We start from the raw sequence: 19,767 nt of genomic DNA, 5'->3' as shown, positions 1-19,767 counted from the left end.
TAGCAAGTGTTCTTTGAAATTACCGAACCATTTTATAATATGCATTAAAGCTCAATTTAAGCCATTGTCGATCATTTCAATGATAATTTGTTGTACTAGATAACACATTCGCACATTATTGTAGCTGTATGTAGTCAGGAAGGTCAATGATTGCTAGGTTTTCTATATTTCAGAAATTACAACCATTATATAGGTACAGACATACATTAAAATCTTTGAGCCCACTTTGGAGCACAGTTGAAAAATACAGCATCTAACAGTGACAGCTTCTGACCAACTTTACTTTGTCAGTCCTATTAGTTTATTATTTAAGAGACAGGTGGAAATTAAACGGGTTATCCACAAAGCCAATCCATTAACTTCTTTTTTTCCGCACAGATTGAAGAGCTCACCAGCAATCTTCCACAGTTGCAGTCATTGTCTAGCAGTGCGTCTTCTGTAGAGAGTGTTGTCAGTTCAGAAACTGCAAGTCCCCCAAGCAAACGGAAGGTGGTAACCAAGGTCCAAGGAAGTGCCAGGAAGGCTTTGTTAAAATGGATCCAGTATACAGCAGCAAGGTAAGTAACCTGCAGATGAATTACATTTGTATTTTAGGTGCAAACTTTTTCTTTAGAATTTAAACTCTCTCAGTCAGAGTCTATCCTTTTGCTCTGTGTTTATATAGCACTGCTCTCTGATCATATTCTTTATGATAACAGAGGCTGCTAACTATTCTGCCATAACAACAAGCAAGTAATTATTTATAATTTGAACTAATTTTACAAGCAATCACATTTTATAGGCTCTGAGTAACGAATGGGATTATCTTTGATAGAAGGAGGAACTGAAAGGGGAATTAGCTATCTGAATGACTGCATTATTTCTGCTGCCCAAACACTTGATGCTATAATGCTAGCCCCACACTGACAGCATTACTCAATGACAGCACATGTGAATTCTGCACTGAATTTCAATGCTTCCTGTTAAAAGACAGGTGATGAAAAATCATGAAAATTCTTCTGCGGTTTTGAGATAAAAAGGACTTATTACTATATAACTGCCCTGAATTTTCTTTCTTTTTAAACAAAGTCTGTTGTGCCAAGTAAAACAAAATTTATTTCAGAGTTATGCTCGCTATTCCTTGTTAACCTTAAAAGTCCTGCTTGTGTTTTGTAGAATTATTCCAAGATTTCTCATCTTCCAAAATTCATGTAAAAAAATTATATTCAGTTGAAGAAATAATAGTAATTAATGGCTTCCACTGTAAGAATTAAAAAAAAAGACATTAAATTTTTTTTTTGTAAATAAAAGGACTTTTTAAAATTAAGTAATCAGCACCATTTGAAAAAAAAAATCAATCATGCATTAATGTAAAGGAAAATGAAAAGTTTTGGAATAGTGCCTCTGACAAAAGAAATATAGAGACACAGACTTCCTCCAGTTTTCCAATAAGCAGGTAGAACACAGTAAAACTTATAGTGCAATATGGTCTGATTTGGCACTTTCCCTATTGAGGTCTTGTTAGGAAGGGACATTCTACTGATAGTGGTCAGCTGCAATTTCTAGACACATCAACACAAACAAGCAGAGGCTCGTAAATCACATTTTCAACACTATGGAAAGAATAGGTTAAATGTGTTGGAAGAAATGTAGAGCAAGAATAGTACTTTTTTTGCCTACACCTCATTTACTCTGTAATTTGCAAAGGGTAGTTAGGACACATTGAAGTCTGTGGTAGTTTTCAGTGATTGCAGTGGTCTTTGAATTAAACATTCCTGCAGTGTTATTGTTCCTGTGAACTTCACAATGGCAAGACTACCTTAATGTCAAATGTGTCTTCCAAGGAAGCTTGCAGTTTGTGGACAATTGTACTTTTCAGAATTATTTTTAAAAGCAGCAGTCAGAAGTGTGATTCAGTTCTGATTCTTCTCTCATTATTTATTGGCATTTCTTCATTGTTTATGTGCATTTTTCATTGAAAATATAAGAATTCTGGAGGAAATAATAGTCTCACTCATGTTTTGATGAGAATAAAAATATATTTGTATTACGTTTTCACCTGATTTTCACCCAGTGATGTCATTTATAGTATTTTAATGCTTTCATTTTAAAAGGTAGCAGATTACTGCCATTCTTCTTATGTATTTATTTTTGTATGATGCTGATGTACTTAACTGTGGTAGTTATAATGCAGGGAGATATAAACTACTCTCTATTCATGGAGAGCAGTGGAAGGAACTGCATACATCCACAGACTGTGTGTGCAACTTGGTGTATTTCATTAGGCTTATTGCCACTAGTGAGCTCATTGTAGAAACATGCAGTATGCGTACTAAAAGATTCTGTTTAATTTATGCACTGTACAGATGGAACTGTAGCAGAATTGACCAGCCCTGTAGGAACAATAGGTGCTTTAGGCCTAATGATAAGTAGTCATTGTCTGGAGCATCCTTTCTCCTCCTGGATTTCCCTTTGTCTTGATGTTTACATGAGTAACTATTTTCTCTTTTATCTTCTTAAGGCAAGTTGGAATTGAAATCAAAGACTTTGGACAAAGTTGGAGGAGCGGTGTTGCATTTCATTCCATTATTCATGCTATCCGTCCAGATTTAGTGGACATGGAGAAAGTAAAAGGAAGATCAAACAGGGAAAACCTGGAAGAAGCCTTCACACTCGCAGAAACAGAGCTAGGGATTCCGAGGCTCCTTGATCCAGAAGGTATCTACATTTAAAAATGCTTGAACTGTTTGAATGAGTTAAACCAAACATGCTGATTTATAGTGTTTAAATTTTTAACTATTATTTTCTGCCATTTAGCTATCACTTACTGTACTGTGTTCTATACTTGTATAGATGTGAATGTTGACAAGCCAGATGAAAAGTCTATCATGACCTATGTAGCCCAGTTTTTGAAGTACTATCCTGATCCTCATCATACAGTGGCTGATGTGCAGGAGAATGACGTAAGTTTCTCTTGGATACTTATAGAAATCAGTTTATCACGGAGTGGGCTTCCTAAACACATCTTGTAGCCCTCATAGTTTATTATTATATTGTTTTGATCTGCAATTCAAGTGAAAAGCAAGCACAATAAAAAAAGCTAAGAAAGATTAACTGAGAATAAAGGAACCAGTGCTACAGTGTTGCATAAATGGAGAAAAGAGAATGGTGATCCTGCCGAGATTTTCCTTTCAGCCAAAGCAAGGAGAAACAGATATGGTAAATGGTAGCAAACCAGTGGATCCTACAGTTTTCTGAAAGTTTTTCAAGCATAATACTAATAAGATTGAAGCTGTTTGTTGTCTGAAACAATTCGTCACTTCTGTTTCTATCGCAGTGGAACCGTGGATAGGAAAAGGAGCTGTCCTAGACAATGGTTAGAGGCAGTTTGTGGACTTTTAGGCCTGAGAGGCAGTTAAGATTCTGACTTGGATTTCTTTCTATTGTATAATAAAATTAGACTTCTCTAAGGAATTGCTTTGCTATTTTCTTGTTTGTTTGTTTTTCTTGTTTGTGCTTTGAATATGATAGTATATTGGCTTTGCACTAGGATGTAGTGCAAAGGATTGTACTCAGAGATGCCAAGTGATTTTGACTCACTTCCTAATCCTGATCATTTACTTCCTTCATGCCAAATGGTAGGAAACACTGCTGAGACAATCTGCTCAGTCCCAGCAAGAGAGAAAGAGGCAATACTTTTGTTTATGTTTCTTTGGTTTCCTTACGGACACTCACAGAAGAGCTTTGAAATGAGTGAATCTCCTTCCTTCTGGCTATGTTTAGCTTTACTAGGTGTGGCTAATAGCCTTGCTGTAGCTGCATAGTAGCTGTAGCTTTGCTGTCTGATTCCAGAGCCTGAGGAAGTCAGTAATCTTCTTCGCCTCTCACCTACCTCCTGCTGTTAAAAGCCACACGTATGCACTTACTATGAGGTTGGAGTCATCTGACTAAGAAGTCACTACTGAGATAGTCAATCTAAATTCATTTTGACAAACAGAAAAATACAGTAACATCTGCTGCTCTATGCATCTTGTTCTGTAGCAAGTACATAACACAGGTCAGATGAAATACACCCTGAAAGTGCTTAATTTTAGGAAACAAGGAATTAAGAATACCCTAGGAATTTAGCAGATAATAATCTTGACAGGTTATCTCTCTCAGGTACAGGTACTCCAACACTGTGATAATTATTTCCTTATACTAGACTTCAGGGGGAATAGGAAAAGACTAAGAATAGAGGGAGTATATCACTCACAGGAAAATAAAGTCTGCATGGATTTGTTTTTAATCAGATTCCAAGACATCAATCACTAACTAAGGGTCAGGTTCATCTAAGGAAGTTTAAATTCTTTTGAAATGCTACGCAGTGTTAAGATAATTTATTCATCTTAAGAAAAATGTCCATCTAGAAATGTGTCTATCTCTTGCTGATTGTAGATTGGCAATATACAAGAATCTAGATTTTAGATTCTTAGAGATGGATGAATCCTATATAAATAAATAAATAAAACACAACAACAACCAAATAATGCAAAATTCCTAAGGAAAGCTATATGATGGATATAGGAGCTTTAGGTTAGAGTGAATAGAGACAATAAACATTGTTCTACCTATTGCTGCACTGTTAGCTGTAGTTATCATTAAGGCATACAATTCACTTATATGGTTTCCTCAAATGTTGCTATTTAAAACAACACAAAACTTTTATATGTCTGATCTGATCTTGCATATGTCTCTGTACCCAAAACAGAATCAACGAATTATAGTTCTTGAAAAAGAATATATAATCACAGAATAGCTTATATCTGATACGCTGTTAGCTCTGTGCACTGAGAAAATGAGTAATCTCTCCTTTACTTTTTTCCAATCAGTTCATTTAGCCAAGATGTACATTAGAAAGACCATGTACTGTGCATCCCAGAAAAACAGCAACCAATATACTAAAGATGTTTTTCCTGATGTTCCGAGAAAGCCCCTTGTGTTTCATTCTGTGCCCACTGCCTCTTGCCTTGGCAGTGGGGTCCTCTGAAATGAGCCTAGAACTGTCCTCTTTGCACTCTCGCCTAGGGGTTTTATATACAACTATGAGATCTCTCTTCTCCAAGTTAATAATCCCATCTTTTTCAGCTTTTACTCATTGGAGAGCAGTTCCAGTCCCTTCAGTGTATCTGTAGCACTTTGTTAGGCCATAACCATCTCTCTCCTGTGCTGAAAAGCCCAGAAATGGACAGAACACACCAAGTGTGTTCTAATCAGCTGAGGAGAGGGGAAGGATTATCTCCTTTGGCCTACTAGCTGTGCTATTAATGTGGATCCATGTTCACAGTAAATTTATGTAATCTGGTGATTTAAATCATGCTTTATCTACTTTTTACCAGTCCATGCACAATTTACAATGTGGGCTAAGAAATGGAAAGACCCACTGCAGTGCAGAAATTCATATGATACTTAATATGTATTTTAATATTAATACTTAATTATAAGATTAAAATATACTACTTAATATAAGATTATTATACTACTTAATATAAGATTAAAATTTTATTTTCTAGTACTCCCTTTAAATATACAATAAGTATGGAAATAAATATTTGTGTCTATGTATTGTTGAACTTCATGTTGTGTTGAATTTTAAGAACTAGAATCTCTCCATAATATAATGCAATATCGTTGAATGACATTTGCCAAAGATTATCTGGATATTTTATTTAATCTTGTTATTTTGCAGTCAACAAGATCCAACTTCATTAATTCTTGCTTCCCTTTTTTCACTCAGTCCACAACCATGTAAACTACTGTCCTTATATTTCTTGGACTCTGTGTGTAGTAGTCTACCAAACTCATCATGATTTTCTTGAGAATAGATCAAATATCTTAAAGAGAAAAGATCTGTGTAAGAGATTTGATTATCTGAAAAAAATCATAAAGAATCCCACAGTACAAAAAAGAAAAAAAATCCTTTCCCTGTGACATATATCACAAATATTTAGAGAATTTAGAGAAATAGAGGACTCAAGTTTGCCAAAAGTTTAACCAAGAATACTTGAGAGCTTATATCTATCCAGTATCATTTTTTCAATGTATTTCACTGTTTCGAGCCAGTGACTGCGGTATGGGACTTTATACACATTGCATAATGAACTGGCTCCATTTAGATCCTTTTCTATGAAGTTGTTTTATGCTATCATTTTGATCCAAGGACAAAAGTGTTGGAATTGACAGTTATGACTCAGAGGACTAGGGAGTCAGGTATAGAGTGGACATAGATCACTGATAGGCATGAGAATTTTGATGGATGTGCCGAATTAAAGGGAGTCTAATATATCATGCCTGGATCAGCTGTGCTCATATATGAGTCTGTGTAAGCAACACACCACAAATAATCAGTTACTCTAAAGTAAGTAATTGCTTTTTCCAGATAAAACAAATCACATAGTGACTAGTAATCCAGAAATCAGATGTAGTAGAGAGATCTTCACAAGATATGATACTGGCACGTGCATTTGATAATATTTTAAGTACATCTTTAATTGCATTCTTGCACATGTAGCTCTTGTATTGTTCTTTCTGGATTTTCTACCTGCTTTGTTTTATTTTGTTTGCTTTTTTTTTTTTTTTTCTTTTTCCTCTTGTTTTCTCACTTGTTTCATGTTGCTAGGAACTTCAATCAATCCCAACTTTTGTCATTTCTTTTATGAAATTTAAGGTAAGGATAATATGCTCCAGAATAATGGGCCTGCCTTGGGCCTTTCGTAATTTTTATGTTTTATCCTGAACATATTCTACTTTTGATTTTGGATATTTTAATAGACATTGGTTAGTAACCCTCAAATTATTCTTTCCACAAGAGGAAATAGATGAACATAATGAGTCTAAGTCTACTTTCTTACAATAGCTATTCCTTATAGCCAAATGCCTAATTTTGCAAATAATTTTATAGAAATGTTGAAAAGTCAACTTACCTATAATAAGCCTCAGACTATGCTTTCTTAATTACAGATATAAACATGAGAAAATAGATTACAAATTGTTGTATCTATTCATCTATTTTCATTTTAGATTGATATTGTTGTATATTCTTAGGTTTATAGAATAGATATTAGACTGATTATATGATTGTGTAAGTGGTGTATGTGGTATGTGTGTCTGAAGGAGAGAGCATTCATGTTTAATTACATGATATGCTCAGCTCTTTGTTCTCACATAAGTATGATTTTTTTAAAGGATATATTTTTGTAACTATCTGAGACGTTTAAATACTTAAAACTTTCTAGTATTATCTGAGAAGTTGAGAAATCCAACAGATGGAATTTTATATATCGAATGAACATTCAAACAAATTTCAGATACATTCAAATACGTTTCAGAACACTCAGATAAAACTAGAAGATTGCAGGAGTGAAAATGTAATGAGAAAAATAGCAGCTGTCATTGTAGCCAGTCAGTTCTGTTTGTAGTCTCACCTGGTCCAGAGAGTCACTTTCATTCAACAGTAGTTTCTTTGTGTTGGCCTTTTTTGCTAATCTATAAGAAATAGGTTGATCAACTGTTCATCTCATGCTATGTACAAGTACTCATATATATTGAAATGAAGTTTAATAACCATAGCAGAATTATTCCCACTCAATCCATTCAAGCAAAAGTTTAGGCAACTTTGAGTGGACCTTAATATAAAATATAAAATCATAGCCTTACATAGTCCTGCATTACTGCTTAAGATAATGAAGAGGTGAAGTGATAGAAGTTGCTTCATCTCACTATGAATTTACATACAGAAGAAGCACAATCTTTCATAATATTTCTGTTGTAAAGCATTTCTTGTGCTCTGATAATGAACAAGTAAATCAGATGATAAACCCTTCACTTCCAACCTATTTTTACCATCAGTGTTCCCAGTTTTAAGAGGGTTTTCCTCAGCAGTGACTGTAAAAATAACTTCCTGAGTTCTTCCAGTAGCTTACTGTCTGCCTTTAATAGCTCATTGCTGAAGGTGATGCTTGGCTCAGCATTCAAAGTACATCTGTGGTACCATTGTCAGTCTGAGTCTTTCTGTGCAAACAGTAACACATTCATATAACTCAGTGTTTTCAAGAGGAATAGCTTAATTAATTGATTTCATATATATACATTGTAGAAGTGACTTGATTATTTTTTTTTCCCAGCACATAGCCAATACAGTAATTCAGCATCTCTGAAAAACAGATAAATTATTTTAGTTTCAAAAGTTCCTGTCTGAAAATTCTATCCATGCTGTGCCTGAGAATTTGAATACTTCTTCTGGTTAATAATTACATATTAGAGAACTCAAAAAAAAAAAAAAAAAAAAAAGTTCATTGTCAAGTTTCTCATTAAATGCAGATATATATTTTTAGCTCTATAAGAACCAAAAAGTTCTGTATCATGTAATTTGTTAATTATATCAGACAGTTTAGTTTTTTTTTTTTTTAAAGTTTTTACTTCTCTATCTAAGAACTTTATATGTAAATTTAAATTGTGCCCTCTTATCATATTGGAATTAATAAGCAGTTTTCTCTGATGTTTTTCATTCATGTTCTTTGGTGGTTGAGTACTCCAGATTTGTTGTTCCTCTCTGCAAGTCAGTGAATGCTCTTAGAATGACGTGAGGATAAATTAATACTCTAAAATGCTCTTTGGATGTAGCATGGAGAAAATAAGCCATAGTGGCTTAGAAAAGTTAAAATAATTTTGGTCATAGATGGAAGATCCTCATGCTGAGGAAAGAACAAACATTTATAATTCTCTGTTGTTTTTCTTTGTTAGTTTATGTTCTGTTTGTTTGCTACTTAAGATGTGCAAGCTTTAGAAAACAGTTAAGTATTCGTAAGAACACTAATATTTTTTTATTAAGACTAAGAACCACTAGGAACTGATGAAAGTCTTGTATTAAGAGAGTTAGCTCATCAGACATGGAGAATAATGGTGGCACTTTTCTTAGTGCCTGAGAAATCTTCTATGTTGGTTATCAAAATCAAAACTTTAAAATGTTTTTATATCAAACAAGGACCACAGAATCAACTTTGCAGGTGACAAGTGATATGCTGAAATAGAAAGCTCTGAAAATGAATAAATATCTATAGGAATGATATGCCTATTCTGCTTTTCTTGTGTTGTGCAATGACTTTAATACCATCTAGTGAGGCAGTTACTGAAATGCTTTCATCTTCTGAGTTCAAGTAAACAAATAATTGTCTGATTAAATAGTAAAAATATTTAAATAAATCACAGAAGACTTGATGTTACCTCTCAGCTTTATCTCCTCACTTAAATTCAGAGAAACCGTACTGTAATTTAAGAGAGATGTGGCTGTTCCTGTGTTCTTTATACTTAGGTGCCATAGAAGTTCTCTGGTTGCTGATGATATTCTATTTAGAAAGAATTGGTCAGATTAATTTTTAACAATAGGTAATTAAACAATGTTAATAGAAATCTTGCAAAATACCTGTTTTACTTTTCTGTAGAAACAGTTGTGGCCACAGATGCTCTTGCAAAGTCTTATCTTTAGTGAGTCTCACCAGTAAGAATGTAATCCACTGAGAATAAAATCTCATGCTTTACAAAATTGAAGTTACAGTGTATACAGAAGCAGTATACATAGTATTGCTAAACATTCATTCTCTTCTTGACTTCAGGAATACCTTACTTTAAGTTTCAATTACTAGGATTGTTGTTGTTTAAATCCATTAAGATGCAAGGTTTTGTATTGGCTTCATGGAGCTGACTGCTAAATAGAGATTTCAATAGTCTATCATTAAAGTTATCATTTCTAGTGAATGGAGTGCCCTTAATTCCAAAGATTTTAGGTTTTTTTGGTGGTTGAATGAGTTAAGAATTCTCTCTTCTTATACTCTTTTCCTCACATGGGAGTGATCACGAATTTGCTGTTTGTCACAAAGAATCTTGACGTTATTTTTCCACACACGGAGCAAATCATCATGCCAGAAGAGTAGTGCTTTTATTTTTCTTCTCTGTATTTAAATTATGTGACAAGTTGGAAGCAGTAGGAGTTCTGGCATCCAGGGACCTTCTGTGAAGTAAAGGAAATGCCAGCTTTGGAAATAGCTGGAGCAGGGAAGTGTCATAGATGTCCCATACTGTTTTTCAGGCAGCAGCCTAAGCACATGTCAGAAGACAGAAACCTGAGCTGTAGGGAACTTTATTTTAATGCAGCTGCCATAAAACAATGTTAACCTTGCTGTAATATCCAATTAACAGTTAACAAGTATAATACCTGTGATATTTGCACATTCTATTATGCAAATTCTGTCCAGCCAACTACCACTGGTTTGAGTAGAGGATCAGTATGAGAATTAGCAGAAATACATCAAAGATGATCCTCAGCTGAAATGAAGCAATACTTCTAAGCTGTTAAAATGCTTAAGGTCCAGTTTTATTTCTCTTATGTAATGCTTTAGTCTTAGTCACTCATTTTATGTTCATAGCTGATATAATGTGTTCTGTTCGTTCATTTTAATAGATGTGTTTCTGACAGTCACCAATTTTACAGTAAAAACCTTTTTGCTTTCAAAAAGTGGTTTCTAATTATTAGCTAGAACATGTCTTTTATCAGTTGGAAATCTGAGATGGACATTTGTATCCTACTTAAAGATTAGTGTTCTTAGTGCACAAAAAAGCTTTCTGTTGTCTGCTAACCTTCTAATATAACACACTTAAAGACCTGAGATTTCCTACCAGTATTTTTCTACTCGCTATCAGGTCACTGCATTCTGAAGACCAGCCTTGCAAAGCACCCGTGCCAATGATAGACTTGAAGTGTTAAAGCAAAACTGTAAAACAAGTATGCTGTTTTTAAAACCATAAAATGTCATGGAAGCAAAAGAAATTGAACGGAACCAGATTTTCTTAGTTTCTTTTCATTTTTCTTGTTAAAACCTTCTATACCAAAATATTTTTTAGCTTCTGTACATACAACTTGATGTCAAGGATTGTCCTGAAGTCACTAAGAAAATAAATGTGTAAGCTTGGATCATACTGTTGCACTTTCCTTTCTAATGTTGCTGCACCCCAAGTAGTAGTTCAGTAGTAGACAAGATGATAAAATGGTCATAAACTGATAAAATGATAATAAATCCTCTCCTGTCTCAAATCAATTAGCTTTTACTGAAACTCCCTTTGAATGTATGTGGAAAACTAAAATTAGATGTTGTGGTATATTTAAAGAACTTTCTATTAATGTAATAGCAGATGAGAACTGCAAGTAGTATTTCTGACACGGTAATGACCCAAATAGCCATGACTTCACCTCTCTCAGATTTGTGTCTAAATGTTGAGTTGTTCCTTCCACTCAAGTGCTTTTCAGTTAGACTATATGAAGGTAAACAAGGAGAGAATTTGGCCCAGAGGTTTCCATTGATTTTTCACTATAACTAATGACCTTTCATTGCTACAGAGATATTCAGTTCTGGACTATATCTGACACTGGTACTAATAGGATGCAATGTTTTTTGTGTGGTTGTACTAATCATAGAAGGAAGACAAGTTGATGCTGAGAGACCTAAAAGTGTGGGCAGAACAGTTTGAAAGAGATTTAGCACGGGCACAGGTGGCAGAAACAAGCTTACAGGAGAAATATCAGGTAAGCAACTGGGAAAGATTTTTGGAATAAGATGTAATTATCACCATTTTGTGACACTGCACTGCAGTATTTTATACCATCTGCATATATATATATATATATATATATATATAAAATTTGATGTATTGTACATATATGCAATTTTATGTATTGTAGCTCAAAGAAATAAGGATTCAAATTGTGTTACTTGTTGTTGGTGGAGTAATTTTGACAGCTCCAACTTTGCTACATAGAGCAGTGCACAGATGGTTTTCCTTGCAGAGAGCTTTTTCTAGCAGCATGAATAAGGTCTGTCCTAGTTAGAAGTGAGCATGTGTCTGTACAGTCTTTCCAGATCCTACATTATATAGCTCCAATAGGAGGTATGGTTGAAAGCTGAGTGAGGTGAGAGGTGAAGAGGACAGGGCTTAGTTCTTCATTTTTAACCTTTCTTTCAAAAGTTAATGTCTAAACCTATAACAGAAATTTTGACCTAATTTTTCTCCTGAAGCTTAACTGTTTCCTAAAAGTAATTATTATCTTTCTCAACTAGCATTTAATTCACTTGCTAGTTTTTCTATTCAATTACTATTTACTTTTGGACAGGGTTCAGCCCTCTGGTAACTAAAGGGAAATACCTAAGTCTTACACATACTTTGCTGGGAATTTTAAGTTCTATTAAAACCTTAAATAAAACACAGTTCAACAAAGGCTATAAATACACGAGTTAACTGCTATTCCTTTATGAGAAGTATTAAAACTGCTATCATTACAAAATTGTCATGCAGGTGACCATAATGTTACAGAATTTGACTCTGTATTACATTGATTTGATTTTCTCTTTGTGCAGTCATTTAAGCACTTCAGAATCCAGTATGAGATGAAAAGGAAACCTATTGAACTTGTAACCCAGTCCTTAAGGAAAGATGGTAAATTATCACTTGATCAAGCTATAGTGAAGCAAGCGTGGGACAGAGTTTCTTCCAGGGTAAGTTGAAAACTTATTATGTTATACACTTTTTATTAAATATGAGAATTTTAAATTACTTAGAATTTTAAACCATTTGCTATCAATTTTGTTAGGCATTTGGAAACTAAATATGGACCATGTCTCCAAGGATGCTGGATTATATTATATTTGGTTTGTGAATGTTTTCATCATCATCTTTAATAGTTGCTCATGCATAGACAGAATATGAACTTAAAGATAAGTAAAATACTTTGAGGTTTCCTTTTATTTGAAATTGTGTTAGCAGTGCATAGCCAAGTTGAAAGTGTTGTAGAGTGTGCACAATGCACACTTGACATGCAAAATTTTAATGAAAATTTCTAGTGACTCTAGCAATAACTAAAAATTCTAATACAACATTTTTAATTTAACTAAATAATGTTTCTGTGCAAAAAATACTAAATGCTTTATGAATGCTTTAAGGCTAATTTTTACCTGATTGCAATAGCAGGAATAAATTGCAGTGTTCATGATTGATAGTACTTGTTTATATAATTGAGCAAGGAAATAAGTTCAATGCTTTTGTTTTTATTTCCTAGCTGTTTGACTGGCACATACATCTTGATAAATCTCTTCCTGCACCTTTGGGTACCATAGGTGCTTGGCTCTATAGAGCAGAGACTGCTCTAAGAGAAGAAGTAAGCATTCAGCAAGCTCATGAGGAGACAGCAAATATTATACACCGGAAACTTGAACAGCTTAAGGTAGATCCAGATGCATTGATTCTATGCACTCTATTTCATTATTTTCAAGGCTAATGATCCTTGATTATTACTCGGTCACGAGTGGTGTTCCCCAGCGGTTGGTGCTTCTGCCTGTCCTCAATATCTTTGTTGATGACCTGGATGAGGGCATTGAGTGCACCCTTGGTAAGTTTGCAGATGACACCAAGTTGGCTGGAAGTGTTGATCTGCCAGGGGGTAGCGAGACCCTACAGAGGGATCTGGACAGGCTGGATAGCTGGGCTGAAGCCAACGGGATGAGATTCAGCAAGGCCAAATGCCAGGTCCTGCACTTTGGCCACAACAATTCCAGACAACGCTACGGGCTTGGGGCGGAGTGGCTGGAAGACTGCATAGAGGAAATGGACCTGGGTGTATTGACTGATGCTTGGCTGAACATGAGCCAGCAGTGTGCCCGGGTGGCCAAGAAGGCCAATGGCATCCTGGCTTGTATAAGGAACGGTGTCGCCAGCAGGAACAGGGAAGTGATTGTCTCCCTATACTCAGCTCTGGTGAGGCTGCACCTAGAATACTGTTTTGGGCCCCTCACTACAAGAAAGACATTGAGGCCCTTGAGTGGGCTCAAAGAAGGGCAACAAAGCTGGTGAGGGGTCTAGAGCACAAGCTTTATGAGGAAAGGCTGAAGGAGCTGGGATTGTTCAGTCTGGAGAAGAGAAGGCTCAGAGGAGACCTTATTGCTCTCTATAACTACCTGAAGGGAGGTTGTAGTGAGCTGGTGTTGGCCTCTTCTCTCGTGTAACTGGTGATAGGACTAGAGGATAGGCTTCAAGCTGCACTACGGGAGATTCAGGCTGGACGTTAGAAAATACTACTTTTCTGAAAGAGTGGTCAGGCACTGGAATGGGCTGCCCAGGCAGGTGGTGAATTCACGACCCTGGAGGTGTTCAAGAAATGTTTGGATGTTGTGTTGAGGCATATGGTTTAGTGAGATCTATGGTGATAGGTGGATGGTTGGACTGGATGATCTTGTAGGTCTTTTTCAATCTTGGTGTTTCTGTGATTCTGTGAAATCAACAAAATACTCATGGTTTGAAGGCTAATTGATATGAGTAGTGTCACCTTTCTGATAGCTAAAAATGAGCTGTTTTTCCATGATAACTTCAGCTGTGATATCTATATATTTTACAAGTGATATTCAAGATTGTTTGTGGCTGCTTCTACTTTTTGAAAGATACCAAGTACTACCATTTCAACTGTTTCTTTATTCCATTTCTGCTGGATAAAATTCCACAGGGAACTGATGAGCTGGGTACACAATTCAGCCATGTGAACTTACTATGTGAAAGAAGAGAGAGAGTGCAAACATACTAAGTGTGCTGTTGATTAGTGCAGGTGATATTATTGCCAAGATGGGAAAAAATAGCGAAAAAAGTGATTTTTCATTGTGTTGCAAAGACAAATAGCATAAGAAGTCTCCTCTGCTGTGGTAAAGAGGAATTTTTCCAGACAATATTAAATATCATTGTCATTGCTCTTTGCTGAGTATAAGTTCTCTTTTAAAACCAAAATTGTGAGGTTTGTCTATGCAATAAACATGAGAAAATTATAGGGAAAAGTTGTTGGAGAGGTGATGAAAGAAACTGAAACAGCAAGGAAAGAGAAAGAAATAGGGTATACAAAAGCTGCATTTGTATGGAAATAAGGCAGTTTTGTCTCATATTGTGGTGTTTTGGTTTTTTTTTTCCTATCATTAATATTTTAAAACTTGTATGTCTGTGTTTGGATGTGCATTTGATTTTTATGGGTATGGTATTGTTATTTTTCCATTAAAAATTTTCACTTTTTAGTAAAAGTAATTCCACATAATGAAAAGCTGGTAATTTTCATGGACATTTTGGAACAATTGTGATTGTTGTGTATCCTAATTATTCTTTATTAGAACTAGCTATAGAACAGCTCTTTTAAGTGGTAGCTAATAAATTTTAACCAAAATAATATTTAAAACTGTGTGAAAGATGTTGTTTATTGTAATCTTTTAAAGTTTATCCTTTCAGAAGGCTATATTTCATTAGTTTTCTTGATATAAAATATTTCAGGATTCATAAGATTCAACTTTCATTGGAAAAAAAAAAAAAGAGCAAGTCAAATTCTTTTGTTTTTACAGTGTAAATACTACAGACCTTATCTTAATAAATTCATTAAAAAAAATGCTTGTATTAAACAAGCATCAGAAGTACTGTATTGGGTGATTTCTACTTAAAAAAATGAGTTTTGACTTATGCTCACTTGTGTCAGAGGAGTTTTCCCACAGCAAAGGGAAAGCTTCAGCAGAAGTTTGTATAATTATATTGGCTCCTTGAGCTTTTTTTGTCACTAGGATTTGCATTGTCATATCCTGGTGTGCTACTGGGTAGTATCAGAAACGCATTAAAAAATTGTTTTCAGTCACTGTTTGGCAGAAAGTTTTTCAATTTTTTTTGTGTTTGTTCAGATAACATCATCACCTTCCCTATATCTTTGTCTCATCTAATAATGAATTATTTTAGTGAACTTTATACGTTACAATCAATTTGATACTAACACAAAAAGTACCAGCTTACTTATACAAACCTTCAGGGAATTAAGCAAGAGTTTAAGATTTTGGTTAATTCCACCAAGATTGAGAAATTCAGGATAGTGTGCTCTTCATGAGTTAATTTGCACTGCAGGATTTCTCTTGGTGAATACATTGTATAAAAGGCTTTTTGGGTTTCCACAGGACATTAGTACAGTTTTTCATTTTTACTGTTACCTATTAGGGGAATCCCTCTTCATTGGGCAGGATCCCAAATGCAGCTAAGTGATACCTGTTCCAAGTCATTCCTTCATGTGAGAGTATGTTAGTCACAGGATATCCTCAGTGGAGTTTTCCCCATGGTAATACCATCCCACCACCTGTATCTGAGAAAGTCTGATTCATTTCTTTCACGATGAGGTCTTGGCTGAAGTGGAAAACAGTGAAAACATTGGTGGGTCACTAAACATGACTATTTGATGGACAGAGCCAAGAGATGTGATCAATACGTGAGCGTGAACTTTGTTCCCCAAAGTGAGAAGGGAGCAGTCTTGTATGATTCCCTTTCGGTCGCAGGCTTCTGAGCACTCTGAGCCAGAAGCTGTCCGTTTGCAGCAAAATATCCATTGTTTTGTGTCCTCTCAGCCACTGGGCACTTTGTGTTTTTGTTACCGTATCTCTGCAAAGACTACTGCCAGTCATTCATTTTAATATGTAATCTCCAGGAGGCTGTTTGAAGCGGTGTTGCTTAGTTACAGTTAAAATGTGCTCTGCTGTAAGGTTTTTGCTGGTACAATTCTTATCACAGGAATACTGGTCGAGTACCACATTCTGCCTTCATTTGTGTAATATATAGAGAGCAATCCTGAAATCCTTTGAAGCTGAAAGAGTGAGAAGTTCACTGAATATTGAATAGATACTTACATAAGGACCTCTGGATTCTGTCTGTATATAGAGATTAGTTGCTGAAAATTTGAATCAATACTTAACAAAGGTTAGTATCTGCTGTAAGGATGTAAACAGTAAATTTAGCATGATTGTACAATGGTGGTATTAGAGTATTTACAAACTGCATTTTGGGCATTTTTTTAAATACAATTAAGATTTCTTCTTTTCTTAAACCATTGCAGTGTATTCTCTGCTTTAAAATCTTTCATAATTGTGAGAAACGGCTTTAACAGAGCCATTCCCTGTGTAAATGCTCAACCTAATGTAAATGATTTTTGGTAGGCATACCGTTGCATGCAAATGTGAGAGCATGATCAAATAGTTAACTACATTGAGTCATCAGTACAGGCTTCAAAATGTGCTTATTAGATTGCCTACTGTGAGCCTTCTCTCTGTCTCTCTATCTCTTCCCCCACCCCTTTTCTCTCACTCTGTCTCTCTCTCTTTAAAATCAGGATCTATTGAAAAACATAGAAGGTCACAAAAAGACATTCCATGAGATCCACGGGGCAAGGTCTGTTAATGGAGTGCCTGTTCCACCTGACCAATTAGAGGATATGGCAGAGAGGTAAGGCTTTCAATCCAAAATGAAAATCCTCTGTGGATGAAAGGGAACCTGTTTGATTTTTAACCTGTTCATGTACAAATTGCTTTCTAATAATGTTTCTGAATTGCAAGCATGTAAATATTGGAAGGAAAGCCTTCTCTGAATGTAAATGAAAATTTGTTGAAAAGCCTTGTGCATTAATGATTGGTGAGAATCAACATAAGCTTTGTGTTTTGGGAAGAAATAATTTTTTTAACATCAATCTTGTTATTACTTGCCCATGAAAGAAATGTTATGTAACAACAGTCAGAATGAATTTAAGAAAAATGACTTTGCAAAACTTAGTAATGTAAACTGATTATTTCTATGAATAAATGGAATTATAATTCATTTGCTATTCAATAATAATTATCAGAATGATTGTCATACATAATTAAATGTAATTAGGTGAAAGACTACATAAATATCTGAACTGTAAATAAAGCTTTCAAGAAAGACTGAAAGTGGGGAAAAAAGAGGGGGGGTGAAGGAAGAAAAAATTGTTGATGTATTTTACTACAATATGATTCATTTTCTAGGTTTAATTTTGTTGTCTCTTCATCTGAGCTCCATCTGTTGAAAATGGAGTTCCTGGAACTGAAGTACCGTCTACTGTCACTCTTAGTCCTTGCAGAATCAAAGTTAAAATCATGGATTATTAAATACGGAAGAAGAGACTCAGTGGAACTACTTCTGCAAAATTACATAGTAAGTTGGAGTTGTCGTCTTTTTGTCACTATTTCTGGAATATTCTCATCTGAGATTGTTAGAATTTAATAAGAACTGAAAGAGAAATGAGACTTGTCAGTCAAAACCTCTAACTACATTTATATAGAGTATCTTAGCAGTGTCTTTCTCATCCCCTGGAGGAAAATGTTAAAAATCGAAATGCTGCATTATATGTATCAACTGCTAACCATGTCTGACCATTAATTTACTAAAAATATCTCGAAGTTCTAAATCCTAGACTTTTACTGTTTTAGACAATAGTTTCAGAGAATTCAGTTTCTTGTTTTACGACTGCATAGATGCACTTTATTTGACTGTATGTGAATTAAGTGCAGAAATAGAAGAGGTTTTTGGGGTGCAGTCCTCCAGAATTCACGTATTATTAAGGTCCTCCAAATGAGGAGAAAAAAATGTTATGCTGTCTTCACGTATTTGTTGAATGTATTATACTTGCTGGGGAATCATTTTCTTCCAAGGCATGGTTTTTCTACTTATCCACTTACATTATTTCTCCTCTGCAAAGAAATTGTTCCAACTTTGCATCATACATACATCACATTAAGGTACAGAGGCTATTGACTTACAAATGCTCATTGATATGTTTCCATTTAGTCATATGCTGCTGTATTTTGTTAAAATCTTGCTTGCATTGTCAAATGTCTGGTAGGATGGTACCATCACTTTACATCAGGATATGAGGGATTCTTTCAAAAGTAGGACTGGGATAAATATTTTTTCTCTTTTATTTGATCCATATGAGGAAAATTCAGTTTGGAAGGAATTCATACACTTATAGAAGTGTTATGAGACAGGATACTAGAGAAAATTACTGATGCCCGTATATCCTGCTAGTTTTCATTGCATTGGAAGCAAACTTGAAACTCAAAGTTCCTCACACAAAGTGAGAATTGAAGGCTATAGATACTTTTTACTTTCTATGTCTAAGCTTTAGCAGTTAAAGATTCAAATATTTCAGGAATTAAGCCTTGTTTTAAAACTGCAAAACTCAGGTAAACATTTACAGTAAGATAGTTTGCTAGAGAGTTTTGCAATAGCTAGGAGTTACAGTCCATTTGTATGCTTTATAAGATTGTCTCAGAGACTACTAAATGGTGTCAAGAGAAATAACGAGGGAGTAGATATCTTAATTTTTGAATTATTTTATCTTGATTTCTTATTTCTTCTTATATTTAGCTTTAAAATGAACATTAAGTGGTGAATTTGCATGTTATTTCATGATTGCCATAGTTATTTCTATGCTCTCCAATCACTAATATTGAGCTGGTTATTAGGGAAAAGAAAATGCTTCCTTTCATCATTTATGAAATTGTATGACATCAAAATGAGGAAACTCAGACAAGAAGATAGAGCTCAGTTTCATTCCTGGTTACCTTAATTTATATTTCCTTCTAAGTGTCCCATGATGGAAAAATATTTTGTTTGGCAGTCCAGCCAAGTTTCTAGGAGCAGAAGCTGAATGTTCCTTTTCTGTTTAATTACGAGTCTTAACTAGGAAAGCTGTAATCGGTACCTTCGGTGATTATATTAGCAGGAAATTAAAAAAAAAATAAGAAAGAGTATGTTTGTCTGCCAGAGCTATACTGGCATTCTAAGAACATGCGTAGTTAGGTTCTGAATTATAACACATGGCCAGAAAGTATTTGTGTGCCGTAGTTAAAAATAAAA

The 19,767-nt window shown here is 34.8% G+C and overlaps 1 protein-coding gene across 9 annotated transcripts in view; it reads left to right on the top strand.

The window, feature by feature from the left end:
• SYNE1 (spectrin repeat containing nuclear envelope protein 1) overlaps positions 1–19,767 on the top strand; it is a 295,330-nt gene that overhangs the window by 62,048 nt on the left and 213,515 nt on the right. For all 9 annotated transcript variants that reach the window (XM_085217048.1, XM_085217047.1, XM_085217052.1 and 6 more), the window contains exons 7-14: positions 379–557; positions 2,501–2,697; positions 2,833–2,942; positions 11,486–11,593; positions 12,423–12,560; positions 13,121–13,285; positions 17,222–17,334; positions 17,892–18,060. In XM_085217048.1, coding sequence (XP_085073174.1) covers positions 379–557; positions 2,501–2,697; positions 2,833–2,942; positions 11,486–11,593; positions 12,423–12,560; positions 13,121–13,285; positions 17,222–17,334; positions 17,892–18,060 — 1,179 coding nt within the window. The remainder of the gene's footprint in view (positions 1–378; positions 558–2,500; positions 2,698–2,832; positions 2,943–11,485; positions 11,594–12,422; positions 12,561–13,120; positions 13,286–17,221; positions 17,335–17,891; positions 18,061–19,767) is intronic.

Source organism: Meleagris gallopavo, chromosome 2 (assembly GCF_905368555.1).
Source record: "Meleagris gallopavo chromosome 2, MGAL_WU_HG_1.1, whole genome shotgun sequence".
NCBI lineage: Eukaryota > Metazoa > Chordata > Aves > Galliformes > Phasianidae > Meleagris > Meleagris gallopavo.
The sequence above is the reverse complement of the archived record's forward strand: the minus strand, read 5'-3'. Positions and strand labels throughout refer to the sequence as shown.